Raw genomic sequence first — 27814 nt, 5'->3', positions numbered from 1 at the left:
CCTCTCCCTCTGCCTGCCGCTCCTCCTGCTTGTGTTCTCCCTCTCTCTGACAAATAAATAAATAGAATCTTTGAAGAAAAAAAAAGGAAACTGCTAAGTTTCTTTGCTTTAAAACATCCTTCAGCAGGTGATTAGAATCAAAGACTAAAAATCACCTTATTCATGTTCAACCCATCCTACCAACATGTGTATAGTACAGGCCTTTCCTTCTTATTAAATTGTTCTTTGGATGTCACTAGGAAGTAGCTCTGGCCTAAGGTGGGTAATCAACACAATTGCCAGGAGATGATCTTTTGCCAGAGTACATTTATCCCTGGTAGCTCCAAAGACAAGATTCTCCAGGACACATGTATTCTTGTAGACGAGCCCAAATCATCAGTAGCCCTGGTTTTCCCCAGAAAATTTTAACCCAGATTCTAGCTTTCTCACAGAGCTCTAAGACAGCCTAGCTATTCCTCATCAGCAGCTTACCCTGCTCTTTTATACTTCCATCTCTACCCTTCAATCAGTTAAGCACCCAAACATTCAGTCACTAGATGTAGGCTGTCATCTCCCCAAAGCCAGGTCCTATCAGGAATATACTTACAGAGTCGAAGGAGAGGTATTGGGTAAGTGGTACAGTGGATATAACATCCTTCCTCCTTTTCTCCCTGGGTTTCCCACAACAAACAGGAGCGAACCCATGCTGTTCCCTGCAGCAGCCCCACATTTCACCCCAAGTGAGGCTTTTATACTCTTCTCTCACTTCTCTCCAGTTGGCTTCATTGAGGCCTGCTGTATCTGGGGCCTGCTGTGTTCACTCACCAAGGTAGGCCTACTTATCACAGAAAGATTGCTTCACTTTCTGATCTGTCCTCCTAGGGGATAATTATGAATCATCACCTTCTCCACTCTTAAGCTTATTTACCTCTTATTGATAACTCCTCCAGGGCTGGAACTATGTTATCTTCATCTCTGAGTTCTTGAAGTGAGAACAAATTCTTTTACCATTTGTGAAAGATTTTTATTCAGATGAAGTATTACATTGAATACATTAATATTTTTTTTTTAAGGTTTTATTTATTTATTTAATAGAGACACAGTGAGAGAGGGAACACAAGCAGGGGGAATGGGAGAGGGAGAAGCAGGCTTCCCGCTGAGCAGAGAGCCCGATGCGGGGCTCGATCCCAGGACCCTGGGATCATGACCTGAGCTGAAGGTAGACGCTTAACGACTGAGCCACTCAGGCTCCCCTTGAATACATTAATATTAAGCTTGGTCATATCCTTTCTTCTTAGGCCCACTCTCAGGTTTGTTTATCTTCCTCCCCTCTCTGCCTGGTCCTTAAGGACAATTCCTATATAAATGGAATTATCTATTTATTGCAATACTGGGTTGTATTCTCATTTTATGAATTCTTACCTAAAAATCTGAATGTTGACTTTAAAAAAAAATCTAATATTCTCATTTAAGAACAAATACTTGGAGAAATGAAAACTTCTATTTAAAAAACGTTGTAAGAACAATTGTAAGGGGTTCCTAAAATATTTTAAAATATTAACAAATAATTATAGTATTTTGTATTATGTAAGTTTTGCTATGCCAGAATCACAAGAAAGACCAGGAAGAAATTTTCTTTTCAAAAAATTGTGGCTGCACATCTACATTGTCCTTGGGTGTATAGAAGCCCTGCTGAGCTAAATTGTATGTTTCTTTCATTTAGTAAAGATTTTTTTTTGCTATTTTTTCCTTTTTAAGTGGACTTTCAAATTCTTTGATTCTCAGATTTTGAACTTCACATTGTTCTTTTGAGCAAAATGCACAGAAGAACTGTAGCAGGGAGATGACAAATGTCCAATTCTTTCAAATAGTATCAATATGATTTAATTATCTTAGTTTTGCTTTGCTTTGCATTAAAAAAATAAATCAGATAATGTGTTTAAATGCCAAATGACAATTTCATTTACTATTAAGAGATTTAATTGTATATGAGCCCATATATAAGCACAAATGAAAATTGCATAGTTATGTATTTAGTATGTCACAACACCTTATCCATTTATTAAAGGAAGATAAGTACTTACCTAAATCATAATTGTGACAGATAAGAACAATAAGCTGTAATTTAAAAGGTCATTCTTTAGTGAGCCTTACTTTATTTTTATGCTATCTAATTCATATATATTTTCCATTGGGGTCATATGGGGTTGAGATTTTTAAAAGATAGCCATAAACTTTTTATCTCTTACCAGGCTTGGGTTAAGAAAGGGTTAGGGCATTCCTAGTATGACATCATATATATTGTAACATATATATTGACATATATTCCTAGTATGACATCAATATGTTGTAAACAATTCCAGGAGATTCTTACCCTGTGCCAGTATCCTAAAATATTCCAATGTGAGAGGAAGACTTTATAAATTAGAGTCCTCATACAAATATTAACAATGATGCTATAGAAATTAGAGTAAGAGATAGAATAGGTTAGGGTAGATGATTTCACATCAGGTGGGCCTAAAAGAATCTTCACTGGAGGGCTCAAAAATATGTTCTCTAAAATTTCTCCGCTATTAACAATTATATGTATGGGCTCCCTGCAAACTAGAATGATTACAGATCATGGAAAAAGTCAAGCATAATACTCAAATTTTAATGGAAAAAGGAGGAACTGAGAGATCATACTTTGTTTAGTCTTCTTCTTTGAAATACTATGGTGTTAATCTTTGAAAAACAATAACAACCAAAAAAACCAAAAACAAAACAAAAAAAAAAGAAAGAAAAAAACCAACCACCCTAATTTACGAGTCCACAGAGGGAGGCCACGTATCTATTTTCCAACATGGATTTATAAAAAGCAATCTTGCTAAATAAACTTATTTTACTTCCTAAAACAAATAAATGGCAAAAAAAAGAAGTGTAATAGTAGGTCTGGTTAGATATACAATCATTGCTGACCTTATTCAAAATTGTGATTTAGAGAAAATTCACTTATCTGCTCCAGGTGTTGTTTAATATATTCAGATTACTCATACATTTGTACTTGCCACATACATACAGTTTCAAGTTCTGATTCATTCACTTAACATTATATCATAAACTACATACTACTATTTCTTTTATGTGACCAAGTTACTAAGGAATCTGAACTTGGTTGGGGTATGAACTAAAATGCTTTCTTTTTCTCTAGTCATTGCTCCACTATACTATGTTTCCCCCAGGGAGATTCCATACTTTTCTGATCTTTTAAGTTATTCAAAGTCTAGCCTATCCTAGTTAAAACTTCAGTGTTTTAAAACCTCCTCCATTGCTGTCTAGCTTTGTAGCCACAGGCACTTGAAATGAAGAAGGGAGTATAGTCAATTTTTCACTCCTTCTCCTTTTCCAAACCCCTAAAGATTGGGTTGGGGAATGTCTGGTCTAGGACATTTTTTCTTTCCTTCTCAAGGCAAGCTCTTCTGGTGTTGGGGGCTAGAAGTAGGAATAGAGGAGAGATGAATCTAGCTACTTAACTACTCTATGTTTTGGTTATCTTTGCTTCTGCAGTTGATATTGGCTGCCATCGGTGCCCTTACTGTCTCTCACATGGCATGCATTCTTAATTTATTCAGTGAGTTGAAAGGGACATCCATTTTGTACCAACCTGAGAAGAAAATTCTGACTCTTCGCTGCTTTTGTCTCCTTTGTTAGTAGACCTCCCTTTAGGATGGAACACTGCAAAAGCAATTCAAGTCCCAATATCTTCCTGGTGTCATTTGACCTGTTAGAAATTCATGTATCATCTCTTGTGTGACAATCAATGTCCCCAACACAATGGGCACACATAGACATATCATATCATCACAGGATAATGAGATTTAAAATGCTAGCCAATGCCAATGCTCTTTATTTATTTTTTAAAGATTTTATTTAAAATAAATTTATTTTTGGAGCACCTGGGTGGCTCAGTTGGTTAAGCGACTGCCTTCAGCTCAGGTCATGATCCTGGAGTCCCTGGATCGAGTCCCGCATCGCGCTCCCTGCTCAGCAGGGAGTCTGCTTCTCCCTCTGACCCTAACCCCTCTCATGTGCTCTCTCTCATTCTCTCTCTCTCAAATAAATAAATAAAATCTTTTAAAAAAATAAATAAATAAATAAAATAAATTTATTTTTTATTATTTTATAGAGGGGGAGAGAGAGAGGAAAAGAGAGAAAATCCCAAGCAGGCTCCATGCTCAGCACAGAGCACAATGCAGGGCTTGATCTCAAGACCCTGAGATCATGACCTGAGCCAAAATCAAAAGTCAGATGCTCAACTGACTGAGCCACCCACGCACCCCTTAGAAACAGAGATAATAACATGAGATAGCCCTATTTCACATGGTTGTTTTGAGGATAGATTCATATTAACTGCTTAGGATATTGTCTGATACATAGTAAGTATTCAGTAGTAAATATTAGTTACTATGAGCTATGCATCAGTATCTTGTGTATTTGGTTAGCTTAAGTGATCTTTGGGTCATTTACAAGATGATTTCTGACCTCTGGAACCAATGACCAGATATTCCGGACTTCAGTGACTTCACCATATTAAGCCTTTTTTGAAAGACTTAACAGTTGGCCTTCAGCAATCATGCCTCTCTATCTCAATATGCCCTTCAGACTCAACAATCTTTAAAGTCCCTTCTCCAGTTTTGCCTATCTCTGTATCTGTGCTTACATGTCTATGTTTTCATCTTAATTTAATGTCTTGTAAGAAACTCTTATTTCTAAAAAAGGAAAGTGATAGGGGGCAAAAGATGACTTATGAAGATGGTCTTCCCAGAGGTGTGTATTTATTTTTTTATCAGACATTTTTATTGACTACCGCTATATGCCTAACCTTGCACTAATTCCTAGAGATACAGAGATTTTTGTTTTATCTTTTTCTCAATTACTTATAGTGAGCATCTATCATGCTTAAGAATCTATGTGAGTTCACAGTCTGTTGTAGTATTTTTATTTTTTTTTTAAAGATTTTATTTATTTATTTGACAGAGAGCGAGAGAGAGAACACAAGCAGGGGGAGTGGGAGAGGGAGAAACAAGCTTCCCGCTGAGCAGGGAGCCCAATGTGGGGCTTGATCCCAGGACCCTGGGACCATGACCTGAGCCGAAGGCAGACGCTTAACGACTGAGCCACCCAGGCGCCCCGTGTTGTAGTATTTTTAAACTAGGCCATGAAATCAGTTCAGTATATTAAAACCAGAATTAGAAAAAAAGGAGAATAATACAGAATAATAAATACCAGAGTATATTGCATATAGTAAAGTTTGGTATTGCTTCATGAAATTTTTATTTCAGTGTGTACTGGGGTGGGGTGATTAAAAATATGTATTTCATACTGTATAGGTCTGTGTCAATAAAGTTTGAAAGCCACGAGTGGAAAAGACAAAAATGAAGAAGTGATTATAACACAGTGATAAATACTATACACAGAGTGGGGCCTACTCCAGTCAGGGAAAGCAGGTGGAAGATTGTTTTTCTGGAGAAGATTCTTGAGCTGTGTCTTAAAGGATAGACAAAGTGGAGTAAACGTAGAGTAAAATATTCCCAAAGCATTAGCACAAAGGAAATAGCACAAAAATCCTTGTGACTAAAGGAACAAGTATAGTAGCAGTAAGGCAGAAGATTTAAGTAAGAAAAGGGAACAATTTAGGAAGGTTTCACTCTTCACCATACTGAGGAATTTGGATTTTATACTGAAGTGACAAAATTTAATTTCCCTTTTAGATTGAACACTTGACAGCACTGTGGAGAATGGATTTGAGGAGAGTGACAAGAGGCAGAAAGTAGAAAACTGGAGGCTTGTGGAACAATCAGGAGGCCTAATGAAGGCTATTTTAATGAGGAGAAGCGATTTAAAAAGCACTGAAGGGGATAGAAAACAAAGGACTGGGGACCTATTCAGAAGTGAGGGGTAAGGAAGAGTCTGATACCCAGCTTTCTGACTTGAGTAACTAAGGCAATGGTAATGGTCTTCACTTAGGAAATATAAAAGTACTAATAGCTAGTGCTAGAGTGATCAGCGAGGAATAATCAATAAACATTTAATTAGTACCTATATAGCTAATGTCAGGCATTGAGATAAGTGTTAGGACTGAGGGTGTGGGTGAAGGAGGAAGGATAGGGGAATAAGACATACTCTGCAAGGAACGCAGAGAAATGGTAAATTCAAGAACAAGTGGTGAATTATGGCTTCCATGAAACCTTCGGTGTATAATCCAGCTTGAACCGATTTTTTTCATTTTCTAAGCCTGTATTGCGTAAATTTACTACACAATTAAGCATACGCATTGTAAATTAATGATTTTACTTATGTTTTGTTTTCCCAGTACATTGTAAGATCTTTATAGAGAAGAATAATTATGTTCCTTTCATATTTCCTACTTACAGGTATCAATAATAAAGGACATACCACATCTAAGGGATAGCCATATAGAATTCTGTAGGATGAAATGTCCTACCACCCCTTCAAAAGTTCTTTAGTATGTTTAAGGAGAGGGAGATTTGACCATCTGCTATTGAGCATTTGCTTTCTGTGATCCATGCCCCTCATTACAATTCATCATGTCATGGATTATACTCACTTAGTTTCTGTTCCCCATCTAGAACTCTGAGCCTACTATGTTTGATGAAATGATATTGTTGCTTCTGCCACATGGATCTCAGTGAAAGGAGTGATATGTGGAAGGCATACTTTCCATTGATTTTCTTTTCGCTTTGATTTTGATTTTCTTCCACACCATCAATACAAAACTTGTTTATATAATGCTTTATTGAAGGGTCGGGGATGATTAAGTGAAGTATAATTGCTGACTCCCTATTTTATTCCCCATCCCTTATCCTATGCACCATCCAGGTAAGCCTACCCATCCAGGATGATGGAAGAACAGGGTGAGCAAATAGTGACTGTTTCTGTGGCTTCTTTCCAAGTACTGATAGTGAGGGTAATACAGGAAAGACCATGTAGATGTGTTACTCCATGATTTTTTCCAGTGTTTACTTGACCAGAATCAGGGAAGAAGCAGCAGGTCAGTATTACCCAGAAACTTCCTCAGAAGTGCAAGCTATAGTTAGCTGTTTTTATATGTCAGTTTATTCTTATCCTTTCTGGCATCTTTTGCAGTACAGAGACGTTATGTCATTTTCCTCTTCTGACTTAACTCTTCATTCCTTTTTATTTCTTTTTCATGTAGTTTTTCCTTATTATGTTGTCATTACCTTAAGGTGGTATTCTATTGTCAGGGCTAGTGGGAATGGAATATGCAGAGTACAACTCTGACTGAGACCTTTAACAGTTCTTGGTCAGGTTCCTTCTGTGTTCTCAGCTTCATCTTCTTCTTTTTTTTTTTTCATCTTCTTCTTAATAAAAGAATGCGATCGTTCCACATTTCTGCCCACTTTTCCTCCTTGATCTGTCTCTTTCCAGAAGGTGTAACTCTCCAAAGTCTACCTGTTTCATATTGTTTCTTCAGAACTTTCTAACTTAAACTTCTGGATTATTAGTCTGATCAGTACAATCCGATACTGGTCAATATTATACTTTTTGTCATAGTAATTCTTCAGAAGCCTATTCCTATGCATACCCCAGTTCCTAGTTTTCTTGGCTTGAGGGTTGTGGCCCTCTCTTCCTCAATGAGTCCTTTCTTTAAGTCTTCCACTACAAATACGCCCTCCTCTTTTTGGAAACTTCCTACTTAGTGGTTAATTTCATCCTTGTATATCAATTCTCCTTCTCCCAATAGGGCAATCCAATGACGCAGTGATCCATTACAGAATATTTCCCACCAAAGTCTTGAGTTTCTCAGTCTAGATTTACACCCTTGTGTACTTAAGCAGGAGAGTTCCAGGGTAGGCTTTATTTTTTATTTATTTATTTATTTATTTATTTATTTATTTATTTTTAAAGATTTTATTTATTTATTTGACAGAGAGAGAGACAGCGAGAGAGGGAACACAAGCAGGGGGAGTGGGAGAGGAAGAAGCAGGCTTCCCGCCGAGCAGGGAGCCCCATGCGGGCCTCGATCCCAGGACCCTGGGACCATGACCTGAGCCGAAGGCAGACGCTTAACGACTGAGCCACCCAGGCACCCCCAGGGTAGGCTTTAGATTCTAAGTCTGGTACCTTCCAAGATTTCTGTCAGTGTGTTATACAAATAACTTCCACATGGGGTGCCTGGGTGGCTCACTTGGTTAAGCATCCAACTCTTGATTTTGGCTCAGGTCATGATCTTGGGATCCTGAGATGAGTCTCTGTGCTGGGCATGGAGCCTGCCTGAGATTCTCTTTCTTTCCCTCTGCGTCTCCCCCAGCTCCTGCTCTGGTACTCTCTATGTCTCTCTCTAAAAAACAAACAAAAAAACAACTTATTTCCTGTAGGTAACTATTAGACCAGAGAAACACAAACACACAAACACAGCTCCCAAGGACATATAATTACTATCTGAATCCATGTTAAGGAGAACATTTTTTCCTTCAGTTCAATGTGGTTTTCATAGATTCCTCTGCCTATCATAGAGGTACATTATTTGTCAAGCAGTTTCAGGTTCCTTTCCCTACTTTCCAGCAAGGCACAGAGGCTAACAGTGTTTAAAAAACAAGTCCCATTACAATTTCTAGCCAAACAACAGAATTATATCCCTGAATAGCCATCTTTGTAATGCAAAGATCCAGCACAGTTTTCTGCAATGTTTTATTATGAAAAATTTCAAACATATGGAAAAGTTGAATTTTTACAATAAATTCCCACATATCCCTCAGGTATCACTTATCTCTCCCCGCTCCCCATTCATCCATCATCCATCCATCCATCTGTCTCTCTATCCATTCATCAATCTTATTTCTTTTATGCACTTCAAAGTAAATTTAAGATACTAGGACTTTCCCTCCTAAATGGTTCATCAGCTAGAATTCAATATTCACAGATTTTTTTTCTTTTGAGGAAAAATTTACGCATGATAAAATGTATAAACCTTAAGTGTACATTCCCTAAGTTTTGGAAAATACATACACCTCTAATCTAAACCCCTAGCAAGACATAGACTATTACCATCACTCCAGATAGTTCCCTCAATTCCTGTCTTCCAGAAAACATGGTTCTTTTTCCACCATAGATTATTTTTTTTTGTTCTGGAACTTTACATCAATGTAATCATACAGTGTATGTATGCCCTTTTACACTGTATAATTTCATGTAAGGTTTCTTTCACTTAGCATGATACTTTTAAGACTCATCCATGTTGTGCGTATCAGTAATTTGTTCTTTTTTGAAAATTCCTGAGTAGTATTACATTTTGTAGATATACCATAGTTTATCCATTTTCCTATTGATAGACACCTAGGCTATTTCCAGTTTTTGGCTTTTGTGAATAAAGTGGCCATGAACATTCTTGTACAAGTCTTTTTATCCACACATATTTTCACTTCTCTTGGGTAAATACCAAAAGGTAGAATTGCTGGGTCATAGCGTAGGTGTATGTTTAGTTTTATAAGAACCTGATAGATCTTTTTCCAAAGTGATTATACCATTTACACTCCCACTACAGTGTGTAAGAGCTCTGGTTGCTGCACATCCTTGCCAGCATCTGTTTTCAGTCTTTTTAATTTTAGCCATTCTAGTGGGTGTGTAGTGCTATCTTTTTACTGTGATTTAATTTGCATTTCCCTGATGGCTAATCATGTGCGGTTTTTCACGTGCTTATTGGCTATTTGTACATCTTCTTTTGTGAAGTATTTGTTCAAATCTTTTGCCCATTTTTAAAATAGGTTGCTTATTTATCACGGAGTTTAGGAGTTCCTTATATACTGGAATATCAGTCCTTTGTTGTGTATATGGTTTTATTTTTTTTAAAGATTTTATTTATTTGAGAGAGCACAAGTGGTGGGGGGGAGGGAGAGGAAGAAGCAGACTCCCCACTGAGCAGGGAACCTTATGACCCTGGATCATGACCTGAACCGAAGGCAGACGCTTAACTGACTGAACCACCCAGGCGCCCTGTTGTATATATGTTTTGCTAATTTTTCTCCCAGAGACTGTGGCTTGCTTATTCATTTTCTTAATGCTGTTGTTTGATGAGTATAAATTTTAATTTTAGTGCAATCTAACTTATCAATTTCTTAATTTGTGGTTATTGCTTTTAATGTGCTGACTAAAAATCCTTTACCTACCTTTGAGTCACTAAGATATTATTTTATGTTTTCTGCTAAAAGCGTTATGATTTTAGCTTTTGGATTTAGGTCTATGATTCATCTTAACTCAGTCTTAGTGTATGTTTTGAGGAGAGGTTGAAGTTTATTGACTTTCCCCCGTGAATTTCTGGTTATTCCAGAGTCATCTGTTGAAAAGATTCCTTGCCCCATTAAATTGTTTTAGTACCTTTGCTAGAAATCAGATGACTTTATAATTTTGTATCTATTTCTGGTCTCTCTAATCTCTTCCATTCATCTATTTATCAATCCTTATACCAGCCAGTACCACACTGTACTGATTTCTTTAGCTTTATAATGAATCTTGAAGTCAGGTAGTGTAAGTCCCCTAACTTTGTTATTTTTCAACTTTGCTTTGGATATTCTGAGGCCTTTGCTTTTCTCCCGGCACAATTTTTAAAGTGAAAATTTTTCTTTACTTTGGACCAGATTCCAAGCATCCTTCCTTGTTGACCTCTAAGTAGAAGGGAGTCAAAAACCAGATCCAAGTAAATCCCCAGGGATTGGTAGAGGTGGGCATCTGAGGGATTGAACAGGGTATTTATTGTCCCATTTATATACTTTTGATTGGGACAGGAATTTGTGGCAAACCACAGATTTTTTACCACATTATTACCTAAAGCTGCCTTGGCCTTTGGCATATGCAGAAGGTTTGGTATCATTCATTAAAAAAAAAAAAAATGAATAATAGCAGTTGCCACAGTCAAATATTCTCCATGCTTTGGGAATCATGCTATTTATTTTTCTTATATTTCCTATAGTTGAAACAGTGAGTTTAGTGCAAACAGAAGGCACTCAATAAATTTTTTTTAGCTAAAATTTGGCTCACTCTTAATCATGACATTGGAGTATTAAAAGAAGCATTAAAGTTCATCTAGTTCCATCCTCCAACTGTTCATAAGGTTTTTCACTAAATATCAGCTTACACATGACTAGTATAGTGATAGGGCCCTCACAGACTTAAACATCTAGAGCAGCTCATTCCATGAATTCCTTCCCAAATCCATTGAAAAGAAAACTGTTATTGCCTCCACAAGGGAATAAAGAAGACTGTGGTCCAAAAATAAGATCACTGTTATCCCCATCGCATAATTTATAGGACTCAGAGTCAGACTGTGAGGAAGAGCAGGTTAGGAAGATGTAACTGCAAAAGTACAACTATATCATCTGATTTTTGATACCGCACTCTTCCCTCTCCACCAAAAAGAGAATTTATTTCAATAAGACCAAATATTCATAGAGGGAGTATAATACTTGTATGGTATAGAGAAGTCCTAAAATGTCTAATTTATCTAGTATCTATAAGTGGTTTGGGTTGAAATAATAATTTTCTGATTGATTTTGAGGTCAGCCTATGAAGTAGAATATAATTTGTTCAGACTTGGACACCTAACGCTTAATATTTCTCCCTAGCCTACCCTTACCATTTCCCCATATAGACTCTTAGCAAGGAAGGAGTTAAAGCACATCTTATAAAATTTAAGTTTTGTAGTGTTTCAGTAAAATAAAAAGAACCATTTTATAATTCTATTAGGTCAGAACCAATATATACTTAAAAGTTCCAGATGTTCAGGGACGCCAGGGTGGCTCAGTTGGTTAACTGTCTACCTCTGGCTCAGGTCATGTTCCCAGGGTTCTGGGATGGAGCCCCACGTCGGGCTCCCTGCTCAGCGGGGAGCCTGCTTCTCCCTCTCCCTCTGCCTGCTGCTCTGCCTACTTGTGCTCTATCTCTCTGTCAAATAAATAAATAAAATCTTAAAAAAAAAAGTTCCAGGGGCGCCTGGGTGGCTCAGTTAAGTGTCTGCCTTCCGTTCAGGTCATGATCCAGGGGTCCTGGGATCGAACCCTGCATCGGGCTCCTTGCTCCGCGGGAAGCCTGCTTCTCTCTCTCCCACTCCCCTTGCTTGTGTTCCCTCTCTCACCGTGTCTCTCTCTGTCAAAAAATAAATAAAATCTTAAAAAAAAAAGTTCCAGATGTTCAAATATCCTTTGTGTGTGTGTGCCGAAGTCAGATCATGCTATTTATTTCAAATATTTTTAGTGAGCTTCATCTTGATGGGAGGCATAAAATGCAGCTTATTCCTCATCATAATGATGGTATATGTACTTTTAACCTAGGAAGAGCTTCACTCCTGGTTTAGTCAGTCAATGATATCCTAATGCTCTTCTAAGTGTTTATACACCACCTGGATTTACTTCTTGCAAGATGACATCCATAGTAGCTTGTGTGGGATATGGAAACAAGAAAAAAATTGTATTCATGTCAGTAAAATAATTGGAGGAGGCTAGAAGATAAACAAAAATAATATGTTATTAAAAATGGAAGGAAGGCCAGGAGTTGTGGCAGAGCAAGCTCATTGGCAATTGCCTCTTGTTTTAATTATTATATTTTAGTTTATTAAGACACTAGGCATTAGTATAATTCTAACTTTCACCCACAAAGTGACTGGCTGGTTTCAAATTAATATAATGTAAGCTGCTTGGGAGTTAGAAACACGTTTCTGCGGGTTTGTCTAGCAAACCTATATTTTGGTTTTGCATTTGGGGTAGTATATTATTTTCATGGGCAACAACTTTACAAGCATATTTAAATTCCCAGCTCAGTCAAGCTACATATTGAATCTTTTATTAAATCAATTCTAAAAAGTGGCTATTAATGGCAATATATTTGCAACTAGTCTTTTAGCCTTTAACTTCCAATTTTGCTTTCTGAAATGTCATTCTCTATAGACGGTTTTAATTATTAAGTTTTCAACTTATAGTTGTTCCATAGTTTTAAAATTATTTCTTGTTTACAAATGTCATTTGCAATTTAAGGAAAGAGTTATAAATTACTTTATTGGCAAGTAATTTTAAAAAACTGTGAAAAGTTTTGAACTATTTCTACCACCTTTTCCCAAATATATTGTGAATATTATTTGACAGGTTTGTCTTTTGATACCCCATTAACTAATAAGTTTTCCTTCAACCCTGATCATCTGCAATTGAGGCAAAAGTAAGTTTTAATTTGTTTAACTTTTAATAATACCTTTCATCAATCATTATAACAGCAGGATAGATCACAAAGCTTTTCAGAGTAGGAGCTCTAACTCATAGACTTTTTTTTTTTTTTTAATTTTTTTTTTTTTTTTTTTTAAGATTTTATTTATTTGCGAGAGAGAGAATGAGAGACAGAGAGCATGAGAGGGAGGAGGGTCAGAGGTAGAAGCAGACTCCCTGCTGAGCAGGGAGCCCGATGTGGGACTCGATCCCGGGTCTCCAGGATCATGACCTGAGCCGAAGGCAGTCGCTTAACCAACTGAGCCACCCAGGCGCCCCTCTAACTCATAGACTTTTGTATTCCTTTAAATACTTGGTTTATTTCTGTATAGTTTACAATTTTAATTCCTTTATCCATTTTATTGTTTATTATATTTGGATAGATAAAAAATCTATCAAAACCTACCTTTATTTATGGTAGCTGAGCTTTTCTATTTTCTCTGTATATTAGCCTTATTTAGTTTTAAATTATTACATCATCTCCATTGCAACTAGATTAGCACCAGTGAAGGTCTTGGATTTGCTCAAAATCAGCTATTTTTTTGAAGAGATATGTACATATATATAATTTTTTTCAAAGATAGCCTATTTTTTAAAAACTTATTTATTTTAGAGAGAGAGAGAGCACACGAATGGGAGAGGCAGAGGGAGATAGAGAGATTCTCAAGCCAACTTGGTGGGGTTTGATCTCGTGACCCTGAGATCAGACCTGAGCTGAAACCAAGAGGCAGAAGCTTAACCAAGTGGGCCACCCAGGTGCCCCTCAGCTATTTTTTTATTCAAGAAAATTTTCCTTGTGGCTTGGTGCTTATTCCTAGGAATTATTGTGGTGGGCTCTGTTTAAATGTGATGTTGTCTTCCTCTGTAGGAGTGGCCGGTCTGACCCTAAATTTTCACTCCAACAATATAGATTTGGTCAGCAACATGTTCCAATAGGTAATAATTCTTTCATTTTAAATAAATGCCTTCCTTTCCCTTAAGTACTTTTATTCAAACTGAGGAACTTTCGCCTACTAAACAGACATTATTCCCTTGTAAAGTAATGTAAAATAAACATTTTGAGATTCCTACTTAGAGAAACTTCAGGAAATAAGAGAGAGCAAAGTATCAGGGGCATAAGGTGCTAGAAGAACAAAATATGAATTTGTAAATCCTTATGTCCAATAGTATTGTTAAAAGAACTTGGAACAAACTGAATAAATAGATGTAATAGTTAAACCAACCGCAGCAGGAAAGCTCATTATAGTACTAGTAACGTAGCATTCCTTATCAACAATTTCCATTTGCCACTCCTCTTTCCTCATTTCTGTAAACTTGGATACTTAACATAAATATTATGATTAGTGAGACTGGAGAAAAGGAAAGCCTCCTGTTAGATCCAATATTGGAAACTTGAAAGAGGGTGGAGAGGGGTTACAGAACTAAGTGAGATTAAGATAAATCTTATGTTGTTAGCCTTTTTTTTTAAAAACAGGAAGTATGCCTGTAGTCACAAACAAAAGAAATATACTTAAGGTTGGGGTTTGGGGTCGCATTGACAATCTGTAAGATACTAGAGGTTAGGGACTATATGTTATTTGTTTTTGTATTTTTTACAAGCAGGACTATGTCTGGCATATAATAGATGCCCAGTAAACGTCTGTTGAGTGAATCAATCTGTGGTTCAATATAGTCATAATGGCAAAATTCGGTTTTAGAGACATTATTTTGGTTCAAGGTAGAGGTACTACTTAGGCAGGACTGGCAATGTTTATGTAGGGGCAGATCGGGCCAGGATTCAGTACCAGTCCTGTCAAAGACAAATGGATTGTTTCCATATGCATTTGTGCCCCACCTCATTGCACAAAGGATTTGGGTGATTAGGAGTGTGGAGTGAGCCTACTAATAAAGCTTTATAATAGGAGAAGAATTACAAATATATTAATCATATTCATCTCATGCCAATTTAAGGACATATTTATCGCTATGTTTCCTTAGGTTTTCCCCAGAGTGCATGGTCCCCCATCTTTTTTATTGTCAGTATTTGGCATTTGTTGTAATTAATTCATTTATTATTATTATCATCAATGGGACATGTCTGTCATTCGATCCGTCGAAATCTTGCTTAATCTGGATCCCAAGCGTTCCTTTAAGTCTCAGGAGAAAACAACTTTGGCTGAAGTCGGTGCCCAAAGCCACATCCACTAAGAGGCCTTAAGAAACCTGGGGCTTTCCCGGCGGCGACTCAGCTGTAGGCAACCACGCGGCGCGTCGGAATCCCAGGACTGGCACTCCAGCATTCCCCGTGGGAGGCTCGTCCTCCTCCCCAGCGAGGCAGGCCGCCCGCCCCGGTCCAGCTCCCTTTCTGGCGGGGATTCGGGGCCCTCTTCCCGCCCCGCCCCGGGCTCATTTGCATAGGGACGCGCGCGGCGCCGGCGAGCGGGAGGGCGGGCGCGGCCGGGGAGGCGGCGCGCGCGCGCCCTGACAGCTCGGCCTTGCTCGCTCACTCTGCTCGTCCCCGGCTTCCGAGCACAGCATGGCGGTCAAGGTGACTCCCAACTCTCTGCTGCTGCCTTTATTGCATAAGAGCCATTCCGGGGACCTTGCCTTCAGCCCCTCACCTCTCATCATTTTCTTCGTTGCCTGGTTCTTAGATAGCGTATCCTGGGGCTCCAGCTTGTGGGTGGGAGAGCTGTGTGCAGCTTGGACCGGAGGGAGAGGATGCCCGGCTGGGGGAGGGGAAGTAGGAGGGATTAGGAGTTGGAGGGGCTTCTGAGGACCACAGGTCGGAGGAGGAAGAGTAGTGTCCTGCTCTAGATGCATGGGATTGTGAGCCCGGACTTGGAGGGCATCAGAAAGGGAGTAGGAGGAAGTGGCATGTAAAGCCGGGGATACCTAAGGCATCTGTGTTTTGCAGTGGGGGAGGGGGTGAGTAATTGAGTAATTTGGGGCTTCAGTGGGGCCTGGGGCAGTGGTTGGCATTTGTGCTGCAGGTGGCAGGATGTCGAAAGTATCTGGAAACATTGTCGCAGCTTTCATATTTTAGCTTGGGTGGAGAAAGAGAGGAGATAATTATTTTCTGGATTGCTTTACATGGGGAAGAAAGGCTGCTAGGCCAGGCGATTAATTTGGGTGTTTCAACTTTCCTGTTGCTCTGTTCTTGATGGTCTCTTGATTTGGAGGTGGGTGGTTGCTATTGTGTTGCTAGTGGATGTGGAGTAAAGTAAGAGATTGATCCTCACTGCCTTCCCTTTCCAGTCCAGAGGAATCTGGGAGATTTGCTATATATTAAGCTCTTCACACCTGTACTTCCCCCCTGTAGTCACAGAGCTCCAATTTGACAGGTGTTATCAGTATTAGTTCTTTTGGTTTGTTTTAAACCAAACACCCTTATAAAAGATAAAAGCATTGATTGTTAGCATCTGAGAACTCTAATCTGAAGAGATTATGTGGTCTCTAGTAAAGCATTAACTGGCTTTTTTTTTCTTACAGGTGCAAACAACCAAGCGAGGTGATCCCCATGAGTTAAGAAACATATTCCTACAGGTAAATTGGCTTATGTAGCATGCTCTTTTATTGGGACCAAAAAAAAAAAAAGATGTAAATTTAGTGCTTTTCAGGCCTTAACTTTCAGGATTGTTCTATTTTCATTTATTTTTAAAAATATGGATAGACAAATATAGCTTATAATTTAAGGTTTGAATAAAGATTTTTTTATTAAGGTTTGATAAAATATTTTCCTCAAAATACTGTTTTTTTTTTAACATGACTTAAAATATGTAAAGAAGAACACTAAAAAGAGTTTCTGGCTTCCCTTAAGCACTATGATCAAAATTTTATTTCAAAATGTATTGACACTCTTGTGTAATTACTAGGTATGGTGATTAAATTTCTTTCTTGAAAGTTGCAAGTTTATAGTTTTCCTCCTTATAAGCATTTATGTAATTTGTTACAGAGATAAGAATATTATAGTTATTGTTAATTTGTGTGTGTCTTCTCTCCCTCTACTTATTTATATTTATCAGCTTTTAAGGTTTGTTACAAAATGTTACTGTCTGCAATTCTTGCAAAGATCCACCTTCTGCTAAGTTTCTAAGATCAGCAACTTGGCTGCAGACTTAAAAAGTTGTCTTAGTTTTTTTGTTTTGCTTTCTTTTCTTAAATTTCAGAAGTTCCTCAGGCAGGAAGTTGTACTTAAGAAATAGATGAAAAGGGAGACAAGCTAAGGTGTTCCACCAAATACGGTGTTTTTCTCTGAAATATTCTTTTGAAAACTTTCTATTCTGGAGCTGCGTTCTTATATAGAAACTTTGACCTTGGGCAGGTCCCTGCTGGGTATTTGTTTCCTCTGGAAAATGAGAGGTGATCTCCAAGGTTCCTTCCAACTCCAGAAGTCTATGATTCTATATTAGGAACAGATTCTAACATATGCTGATCACCCTGGAATAGATGACATTTTTATCTGAGGCATGGATTGCTTAAGCTTTTGTTGGGGAGGAGGCTGCCTAGATGACCATACATATGTGTAGTTCATGAAAAAGAATTAGCAAAAATTGGAAGCTTAAATTTTACAAAATCTGATAAAGGGAAGCATCATTTCCAGAACATAAGTAATTGTAATAGAAATGATCTGTTTATGGCTTGAAACCTTTATTCCTCACAAGTGTTCTTGAAAATAACGGAAAAATATGTCAGTATTAACCGCACCGTATACTTAGTTGTTCTGTGAAAAGTTCGTGTGATATAGTTAATTTTTTCTAGATTAAGTAGACATGGAAGAAATCAGTTGAAAGATGCATGATGTAGTGAAGGTGTCAGGAACGGTGGGTTCAATTCCCCGACCTGCCTCTGATTGTTGTACCTGTAGGCTACCTGTCTGGCCTTTCTGGGCTTCACCTTCATATGTGGGATTCAGTGGGGCATCAGGAAATGGAAATCGAGGTCCTTTCAGCTTTAAAAATCTTAGGGAGTGGCGCCTGGGTGGCGCAATCCGATAAGCGTTGGACTCTTGATTTTGGCTCACGTCTGATCTCAGGGTCATGAGATTGAGCCGCATGTCAGGCTCTGCTTTCCGTGGGGAGTTTGCTTGAGTTTCTCTTCCTCTTCCCCTACCCCCTGCTCTCTCTTTCTCTAAAATTAAATAAATAAATCTTTTTTTTTTTTTAAGATTTTATTTATTTGACACAGAGAGACAGCGAGAGCAGGAACACAAGCAGGAGGAGTAGGAGAGGGAGAAGCAGGCTTCCTGCCGAGCAGGGAGCCCATTGCCAGGCTCCATGTGGGGCTCGATACCAGGACCCTGGGATCATGACCTGAGCCGAAGGCAGATGCTTAATGACTGAGCCCCCCAGGCGCCCTTAAATAAATAAATCTTAAAAACCCTATGGAAAAAAAAATCTAATTCTGCATGGATTTGGTTTTTTGGGGGACGGAGGATAGAAATATAAGGAGAGAGCTGGGACTATGCCTAGCTTTTTGACTTTTAAATCTTACCATTATCTTTTTTTTTCTTAAAGATTTTATTTATTTATTTGACAGAGAGAGATACAGTGAGAGAGGGAACACAAGCAGGGGGAGTGGGAGAGGGAGAAGCAGGCTCCCTGCTGAGCAGGGAGCCCAATGAGGGGCTTGATCCCAGGACCCTGGGATCATGACCTGAGCTGAAGGCAGACGCTTAATCAACTGAGCCACCCAGGCGCCCCATCATTATCTTTTTTTTTAAAGATTTTTATTTTTAAGTAATATCTACACCCAATGTGTGGGCCTCGAAATTACAACCTTGAGATCAAGAATCGCATGCCCTACTGACTGGGCCAGCCATGTGCTCCCTTACCATTATCTTTTTACACATTATATTGGATGATGACCTTATTTTATTTTTATATTGAAAAATTGGGGAATTCATAACAGTGCATTTAGCACTAGTTATAAAGCATTGACCCAAGAATTCTTGATAGATAAGAGATCATAGACATTTATTTTCAGCAGCTAGAAAGATATAATAAATTTAGTTGAATCAATTTGAGAACAGTTACCAAGTAAGATAGCAGATTTTTTTATTCCTGTCTTGAGTACTTCAAACTATAGTTACTTGAAGCTATAGGACATTGTTTAGAAACCGTTTTATTTTAGAAACATATGGTTTATTAATATTTTAGAGATAATAGGCAAAAATACATACTAACTACATATTTCTTTAGCATTTAATATATTTACCCAAAAAATATTTACTAAGGACTGTTTGCTGTGTGCTGTGTGTGCAGTTGTATTTAGTTTAGCAGTAGACACCTGTTGAATAATCAAAAGAGAGGATTGAGCCAAGACGTGAATGGTAATGGACATGTGACTAGCTCCTCTCTCAGACCCATTCAATCTCTAACAGGTTGTGGTTGAGGGAGTCAAGAATAATGAAGTCAAATGCATAGCCTCTGGAAGAGCAATCAAATTGGCTTGCCTGGATCAAAGTGGCTGTAATAATAATGACAATGGCTAACTTTTATTGATCATTCTGCGCTGTGCTGGGCAATGGCCTAATGCGTTAAGGGTATTACATTAATTTTCCTAACAGCCCTAGGAGGTAGGGTTGGAGTCCCTGTTAAATAGACGAAGTTAAATGACTTGGTTAATGTCATTTAGTCCTTAAGTGGTGGAGGCTGGATTCCAATCAAACTGCAGAACCTGTACTCTTAACCCTTACACTAAATCACTTGTGGGGTCTCAAAATGGGGGGCAGGTAATATTTTTTTTAAAGATTTTATTTATTCATTTGACAGAGAGAGATAGCGAGAGCAGGAACACAAGCAGGGGGAGTGGGAGAGGGAGAAGCAGGCTCCCCACGGGGCAGGGAGCCCGATGCGGGGCTTGATCCCAGGACCCCGGGATCATGACCTGAGCTGAAGGCAGACACTTAATGACTGAGCCACCCAGGCGGGGGGGCAGGTAATATTTTGAAAGCTAGAGGTATATGAGGGGCTAATGGCAGCTGTGTTTGTTAAGTTAAAGGAAAAAAATCTGGTTACTTAGGTGATGAAAAAAAGTGCCTTTACACTGTAACTACCTAGAACATTTGGCCAATGAGTTTGGATTTGAAACAGTAGGGAGGCACTATTGGTTTCTGAGTGAGCAAATTGAAGTGGTGAATTCTGACAGCTCTTTGTGTATGTTGGATAAAGTGTGGAGAGGTTGGAAGTAGGTAGGGAGATCAGCTAAGAGGCTATTGAAATAATACATGTGGGAGATAATGATCTGGAGTGGCTGATGGCTGGGGAAAAGGAAAGGAAGGACAATACCAGGGACTTTGTAAGGATGAATCCATTGAATTTGGTATTAAATATAAAAGTAAAGGAAGAAGTAGTGAATCTGGATAGATGTTAATTGATAAGGCATCCATTTGGGGATTTTTTTTGGGGGGGAGCAGTTTAAGTTGGGTTGTTAAATAAATATGTCCCATTATGTTGAATCTGTCAGGTTTGGGGAGAGACAAATTTATACAGGTGGTAGATAAATCCTTGTGGTGATGGGATTAAATATAAAAGAAACAAGACCAGGAATAAGGGACTGATTTATAAGTGATATCCACAATTGAAGTGGGAAGGAGGAAGAGGAGAACTAGGGAGAATCGTCCCAATGGAATTTAAGGTAGTTTCAAAAAGATATAGTCAAAGATTAAAATATAGGTTATTGTTATTAGTATAATTTGTTATAATTTTGGTAGGATTTTGGGGCCGCTTGAGTTTAGGATCATTTGAGCTGTTTAAAGACTACAGAGAATATTTAATTTTGAATTTTGGAATACAATTGAAAGCTTTTTTTTTTAAAAAAAGATTTTATTCGGGCGCCTGGGTGGCTCAGTTGGTTAAGCGACTGCCTTTGGCTCAGGTCATGATCTTGGAGTCCCTGGATCGAGTCCCACATCAGGCTCCCTGCTCGGTGGGGAGTCTGCTTCTCCCTCTGACCCTCCCCCCTCTCATGTGCTCTCTCTCATTCTCTCTCTCTCAAATAAATAAATAAAATCTTTAAAAAAAAAAAAAAGATTTTATTCATTTGTGTGTGAGAGAGAGTGCGCGTGCGTGCACGAGTTCGGGGAAGGGTAGAGGGAGAGGGAGAAGCAGACTCCCCGCTGAGCAGGGAGTCTTATGTGGGGCTCAATCCTAGGATCCCAGGACCCGAAGATTGTGACCTGAGCCGAAGGCAGATGCTTAACCATCTGAGCCACCCAGGTGCCCCTAATTGAAAGCTGTTTTTTGTAAAATTTAGATTAACTCTCTAATTCACAAATACTCATTTGTTTTTGTCATCGGCAAAATATTCCTCTTTGAAAGTGCTGATCTCTCTATATTTAATGGAATTATGTGTGCAAGTTTGTGAGAAGGGCTTTATAAAAGTAAAGCACATTATCATTTTGAATATAGGGAAATAGGTTTATTTTTTCTGTGTTCATTGCTTCTCAAATTTTGATGAGCTATATTTTCAATTAAAAAAAAGAACAATAATATTCACTTGGATTCTACTTTTTCCTGTCCCCTACAAGTTCATGAAATTGGAGCACAACAAATGAATTGGTATGTGTTAGATTGTGCTATAATTTTACAATCGGTTGTCAAGTTAAGATCTTACTATTACTATCTTTACAACTGTCATTTCTTGATTTATCTCTTCTTTTACCTCTCTCACCCACACACTATCATTGACCCAATTTTGCTACATCAGAAATACACAGTAGCAAAAGGAGACAATAGAAGCAATGAAGGAGGTAAGGTGAGGATAACAGGAATGTCACAGGCTGTTTGTTATAAACCTGACAAACTTCAAAATGAGGAGTTGATCTAGACTATGCTTTGTGGCAAAGTAGGTTTATCAAAAACTGTTTTAAGTGAATTGTTTGTCAAGGTCTCTCTTTTTTTTCAGTTGGTAGACTTTTTGTTGTTTATTTATCAATGTATTGTACGGTAAAAGCAACACATGTTGAGACTATCATTACATATGTTAGACTAGAAACATGGTGCAATATAGAACTCAAATATTATTTCCATCCTGTTCTTTTTCTTTTTTTTTTTTTGAAGATTTTATTATTTATTTATTTGAGAGAGAGAGGAAGAGCACAAGCAGGGGGAGGAGTGGAGGGAGAGGGAGAGATACAGATTCTCTGCTGAGCGTGGAGCCTGACATGGGACTCGGGCCCAGGACCCTGAGATCATGACCTGAGCTGAAGTCAGATGCTTAACGACTGAGCCACCCAGGTGCCCCACCCTGTTCTTTTTCTCATTATCACCAATGTAACAATGAAGATCATATCCCATATAAAAATTATGAAAATTCATTTTCTTCTGTGTTATTTTAGAGAAGAAGTGGAAGAAGATGCTGCTAATATAAAGCAAAGAGTGATTCTTCCTTGGGGATTTTATGATAACATTTAATTTTTAATTGAAAGAAATATCCTTTTATTCAATAAATAATTTGTTTACATATTACGTATTTATTTATTTTGGGCAGTAACCTGGAGCTGAGAAGGGAGTTAAGCAGGACTTTTAGCAGGAGACACTTCCACTTTGTTGGAATAGGTATTAGGGCTATGTTTTCAGAAGCATGGAATGTGGACTACAAATGATAACATCTACTGAGGCTCAATGTGGAGGAAAAAGGTGCTCTCACAGGGTATTTGTGGAAACAAAGACTCTTTGGAAAGCAATCTGGCGATAGTTTAAAATAGAAAGAAGATACCATTTGAACAAACAATCCAACCTTTGGGATATTTATCCCAGAGAAATAAAAATACTCATAAGAATATATATGTACAAGGGGCGCCTAGGTGGCTCAGTCGGTTAAGTGGCTGCCTTCAGCTCAAGTCATGATCATAGGGTCCAGGGATCTAATCCTGAATCAGGCTCCCTGCTCAGCAGGGAGTCTGCTTGTCCCTATCCCCCTGCCCCTCCCCCCTGCTTGTACAGGCATACTTGCATTCTCTCTCTCTCAAATAAATAAAATCTTAAAAAAAAAAAAAAAAGAATATATATGTACAGGGTTGTTAGTTGCAGCACTCATTTGTTCCTTGAGGGAAAAAAAGTAAGAAACAAGAGAAATGTTATCAAAGGGGAGTAGTAGAAAAATTATGGAATAACCATCCCATGGAAAATTATGCAGAACTAAAAAGAATGAGTTAGGCCTATTTCAGCTGATTTAGAGAGATTTCCAATGTACTATTAAGTGAGATAAGAAAGATGTAAATAAGTGTATATAGCATGATTATAGTTTTCTAAAAGTCATTTTGTATATGTTGTATTTATATTTACACATATATATGCTTATAGAAGAATTAGGGGAAAATAAAAACAAAGTCTTGATGTATATGTATTAGATTTTGATCAAGTGAATAATTTAAAAAGTAAGAATTTAGCAGTTCAGAACCTGAAGTTAAAAGAGGACTTCCCAGACTAAATTGGGTTGAATAAACCCAGTATGAGACACACAAAAGGGTATCTGACTGATTAAGTTTTCACCAGTTCTTTATAATGTGGGCATTGAAGATGATAGCCTTTATCTTTAGTATATTATTATTTTTAAAAATTTTATTTTTTTTATTTTTTTTTAAAGATTTTATTTATTTATTTGACAGAGAGAGACACAGCGGGAGAGAGAACATAAGCAGGGGGAGTGGGAGAGGGAGAAGCAGGCTCCCCACTGAGCAGGGAGCCCGATGCGGGGCTCGATCCCAGGACCCTGGGATCATGACCTGAGCCAAAGGCAGACGCTTAACGACTGAGCCACCCAGGCGCCCCCAAAATTTTATTTATTTATTAGAGAGAGACATAGCGAGAGAGGGAACACAAGCAGGGGGAGTGGGAGAGGGAGAAGCAGGCTTCCCACTGAGCAGGGAGCCCAAAGTGGGGCTCGATCCCAGGACCCTGGGATCATGACCTGAGCCGAAAGCAGATGCTTAACAACTGAGCCACCCAGGCGCCCCTATCTTTAGTATATTAGTACTTGCCATAAACTATATAGAGTTTTCATTAAAAAAAAGGGTTAGGCATTAAGGGCATACTCACACCATAGACTTTATCCTTGAGTCAACTGAAGGATTGAAAAATAATTGAAAAGATGAGAAAATTAGTGTTATTAAATGCCCTGTTGTGTTCTATTACCCATCAATATATTTTTAATTGTCTGCCATGTGCCAGGTTAGGCATTGTGCTAGGTTCTACCTTTATAGATTTTAAAGATTTTTTTTAAAAAATGTATTTATTTGTGGGGGGGCGAGAAAGCAATCATGAGCCAGGAGGAGAGGCAGGGCAAAAGGGAGAAGCAGACTCCCCACTGAGCAGGGAGCCTGCTGTGGGGCTTGATTTTGACCTGAGCCAAAGGCAGACACTTAACTGACTGAGCCACCCCGGTGCTCCTACCTTTATAGATTTTAGATAGAGGATTTCAGTGAAGGTAAAACCTCACATTCTAGGTCGTGGTGAGATAGACAATAGTAAAGCCCACAGACTTGGAAAAAAAACAAAAAGCAGCTGCAGAAGGTAATAAGTCTGATAAGGAAATAAACAGAATGATGGAAAAGGCCATCATTTTTCAAGGGGGTGGTCAGGAAAGACCCCTGAGGAGGTGATACTAGAGATGAGACTAAAAGGTGGGTAGAGAGAATTCTGAACAGAGGGCTCACAAGTCTAAAGGCCTAGACAGAGATAAGGGTTTGTATGTTCGGCAAACAGAAAGGAGGCCAGTGTGCCTGAAGTGTCAGTTAGTGAGGGAGTGAATGGCCAGTAAGAGATGAGGCTGAAGGAGAGCCGTATCAGGCATGGCCTTGTTTGTAGGCCACAGAAGAGTTTGGATTTTTTTTTTAAGAGCGTTGTTGAAACTACTGAAGGTCTTTCGCCTTGGAAGTGGAATAATTCAGTTTACATTTTGAATAGATCATATTTAAGTAGATCATATTGATCTATTATGTAAGCTTTCTTATACATTTCTGTGCTTTCTTATGGATGACTGCTTTGAGTAGACTGTGAGCCTTCCTATTTAATTTCCTCCTGTCCCTGGGGTTCTTAGACTACCTTGAGTGAGGCCTCACTGACTCCTTTTCATCCAGAAGACCAGTAGCTGGAGCCTACAATGGCTTTGTAGTCTGATCTGGATTTGAGTCCTTATTTGCTCCCTTTTTGCTGTATGACTGTAGGCATTTATATTAGCTTTGGAGTCTGTTTCCTCATCTGTCTGAGAAGGGATAACTACACCTAGCGCATAGGGATGTTATAAAGATTAACTGAGGTAATTTGTAAATGATGCCTGACACATGGAGCTTAGTTCCTTGTTCCCTTCCTTTTCTTCTAAGATGAGATGAAGATTTTTCTTTCCTTAATAAGATCTGAGTCCCTTGTCTTTCCCAGATAACTGTGCTGGACCTATAAAGTGACTAAGACGTTAATATGTGTTTATGATTATGTATGTAATCAGCTAATTACTCACATTCTTGAGACATACACCTGAAGATCTTTACAAATCCCCACATTCAGAAATACCGCCATAAGAGGTGACTTCTCTCAAGTTTATAGGTTCTGAGAAGGGATATAGCCATGGTCTAAGATTGAGAGACTATGAAAGATGTGTACAGAGTTGTTTTTGGAAACTTCAACTGCTCAGTCTGGACCAGAGAAGGAATAATAGTCCAAGTAGGCTCTGAAATACCAAGACACAGACCTAAAAGAGAGACTTGTAATTCATTCTTCAGTGTGTAACTTAAAAATCATTTCCTTGTGCTGTCCAGCTCTCTTTTACTTAATATTACTGAAGTTTCTGAAGCATCATTCACTGAAACCAGTGCCATAGCCACTACTGGGCTTCTAGAATGTGCCATTGCTTACTTACTGAATCACTATTATGTGTCAGGCACTATTGTAAGTATTCTATACAAATCTTTATAGTTAATCCTCAAAACAACTCTGTAAGATAGGAATCATTAATATTCCCATTTTCATAGATGAGGAAACTGAGCCCTAGAAGGGTTAAGTAACTTGATCAAGGTTATACAGTAAATGGAAGAGACTTGCTTTATGTACTTCAAAGCAACTTGGCTTTTTTAGTTAATATTGTTTGGAGATAGGGGTATGTTAGTACATATAGAATCATTTCATTCTTTTTCTGTCTTTTAAAAAGTCTTTTTTAATTATGGAAAATTTTAAACCTGTATACAGTTAGAGAAAATAGTATAATGAATTACCATATATCCATCACTCAGCTTCACCAACTGTTATGGCTGATCTTGCTTCGTCTGTATTGCAGCTGCATTGGATTATTTTGAAGCAATTCCCAGACATTGTATCACTGCATACACAAATATTTTAGTATCTCTAAAGGTGATGACTCTGAAAACCATCAAACCATAATTCGATTATTACAGGTAAAAATATTCCTTAATAATGTGGATTTCAATTCAGTGTTGAAATTTCCCTAATTGTTTCATTTTTTAAAGTTGTTTTATTAAAATCAGGATCCAAGCCATGTTCATACATTACATTTGTTTGATCTGTCTCTTAAATCTTTTAATATTTTCCACTCCCCACCAGGATAAAGGTCCTTCTATCTCTGTGGCAAAAATCTTGGTATTTAATCAAAGCTTACCAACATTAAAGCATTCTGTCCCCCTAGGAGCTGCACCTTGATTGTCAAAGACATGATTTGCTCAGGCTTACAAATATATATGCTCCTTGTATGTTCCCATGGTTACTTAGACCAAGAGATTGAAGTATTATTTTAAGAACAATGCAAATTAATTATACAACTTAATCTGTCCTGAGAAGCATTCTAGTTTGAGTTATTGAGTTCTCTGGGGTCATTATTTTATTTCCAAGGTTTCTGGCCATTTTGAGGGGAAAATTGTTTTGGTAGACCTCGTTTATTATGGTAGTTTCAGTTGATTTCAGTGATTAACAAGGGTCTTGTACCTCCATGCTCTGTTAGGACTTGCATTTTTTAGTAGCCGACAGTAGGACTTGATATAATGGACAGTAAAAATACATATACTGAAGCAAAAAGAAAAATAAGCACATAATATTTCATGGAAACAAGCTGAGTTAGAAAGCAGACTTTTGGAGAACTTTTTTTGTAAAATGAAATAGAAGGTTTGATTCTAGTGTTTGTGAAATATGCAACAGAAAGTGCTAGTTAAAATTAGATGGATGGGACACCTGGGTGGCTCAATCAGTTAAGTGTCTGCCTTTGGCTTGGGTCATGATCCTGGGGTCCTGGGATTGAGTTGTGCATCGGGCTCCTTGCTCAGTGGGGAGCCTGCTTCTCCCTCTGCCTACCACTCCCCCTGCTTGTTCTCTCTCTCTCTCTTTCACTCTGACAGATAAATAAATAAAATCTTATAAATAAATAAATAAAATCAGATGGATAAAATTACCTTTTCCTAATGCATGTGTAGTTGATTTTAGTAAATATCAAAAAAAATTTTGCATCGCTAATTAAAATCTTTTAAAAAATTGGCCGTATGTGTTAAAAGTATTTTTTCTTACTAAAGTATTACTTATGATAGATGAATTCCACATTGTACTGTTGTAACAGGGTTTGTGTGTCAGACCCATTGCAGTTTGCTCCTC

The 27814-nt window shown here is 38.1% G+C and overlaps 1 protein-coding gene across 3 annotated transcripts in view; it reads left to right on the top strand.

Moving 5' to 3' along the window:
- SLC25A12 (solute carrier family 25 member 12) overlaps window positions 1–27814 on the top strand; it is a 197240-nt gene that overhangs the window by 78958 nt on the left and 90468 nt on the right. For 2 of the 3 annotated variants that reach the window (XM_036105497.2, XM_078070993.1), the window contains one exon: window positions 16716–16769. In XM_036105497.2, coding sequence (XP_035961390.1) covers window positions 16716–16769 — 54 coding nt within the window. Of the gene's footprint in view, window positions 1–15628; window positions 15772–16715; window positions 16770–27814 lie in introns of those variants that run through there. The other variant, XM_036105498.2, reaches the window with a different exon arrangement.

Source organism: Halichoerus grypus, chromosome 4 (assembly GCF_964656455.1).
Source record: "Halichoerus grypus chromosome 4, mHalGry1.hap1.1, whole genome shotgun sequence".
Classification (NCBI taxonomy): domain Eukaryota; kingdom Metazoa; phylum Chordata; class Mammalia; order Carnivora; family Phocidae; genus Halichoerus; species Halichoerus grypus.
This window is presented reverse-complemented; position numbering and strand designations above follow the sequence as displayed.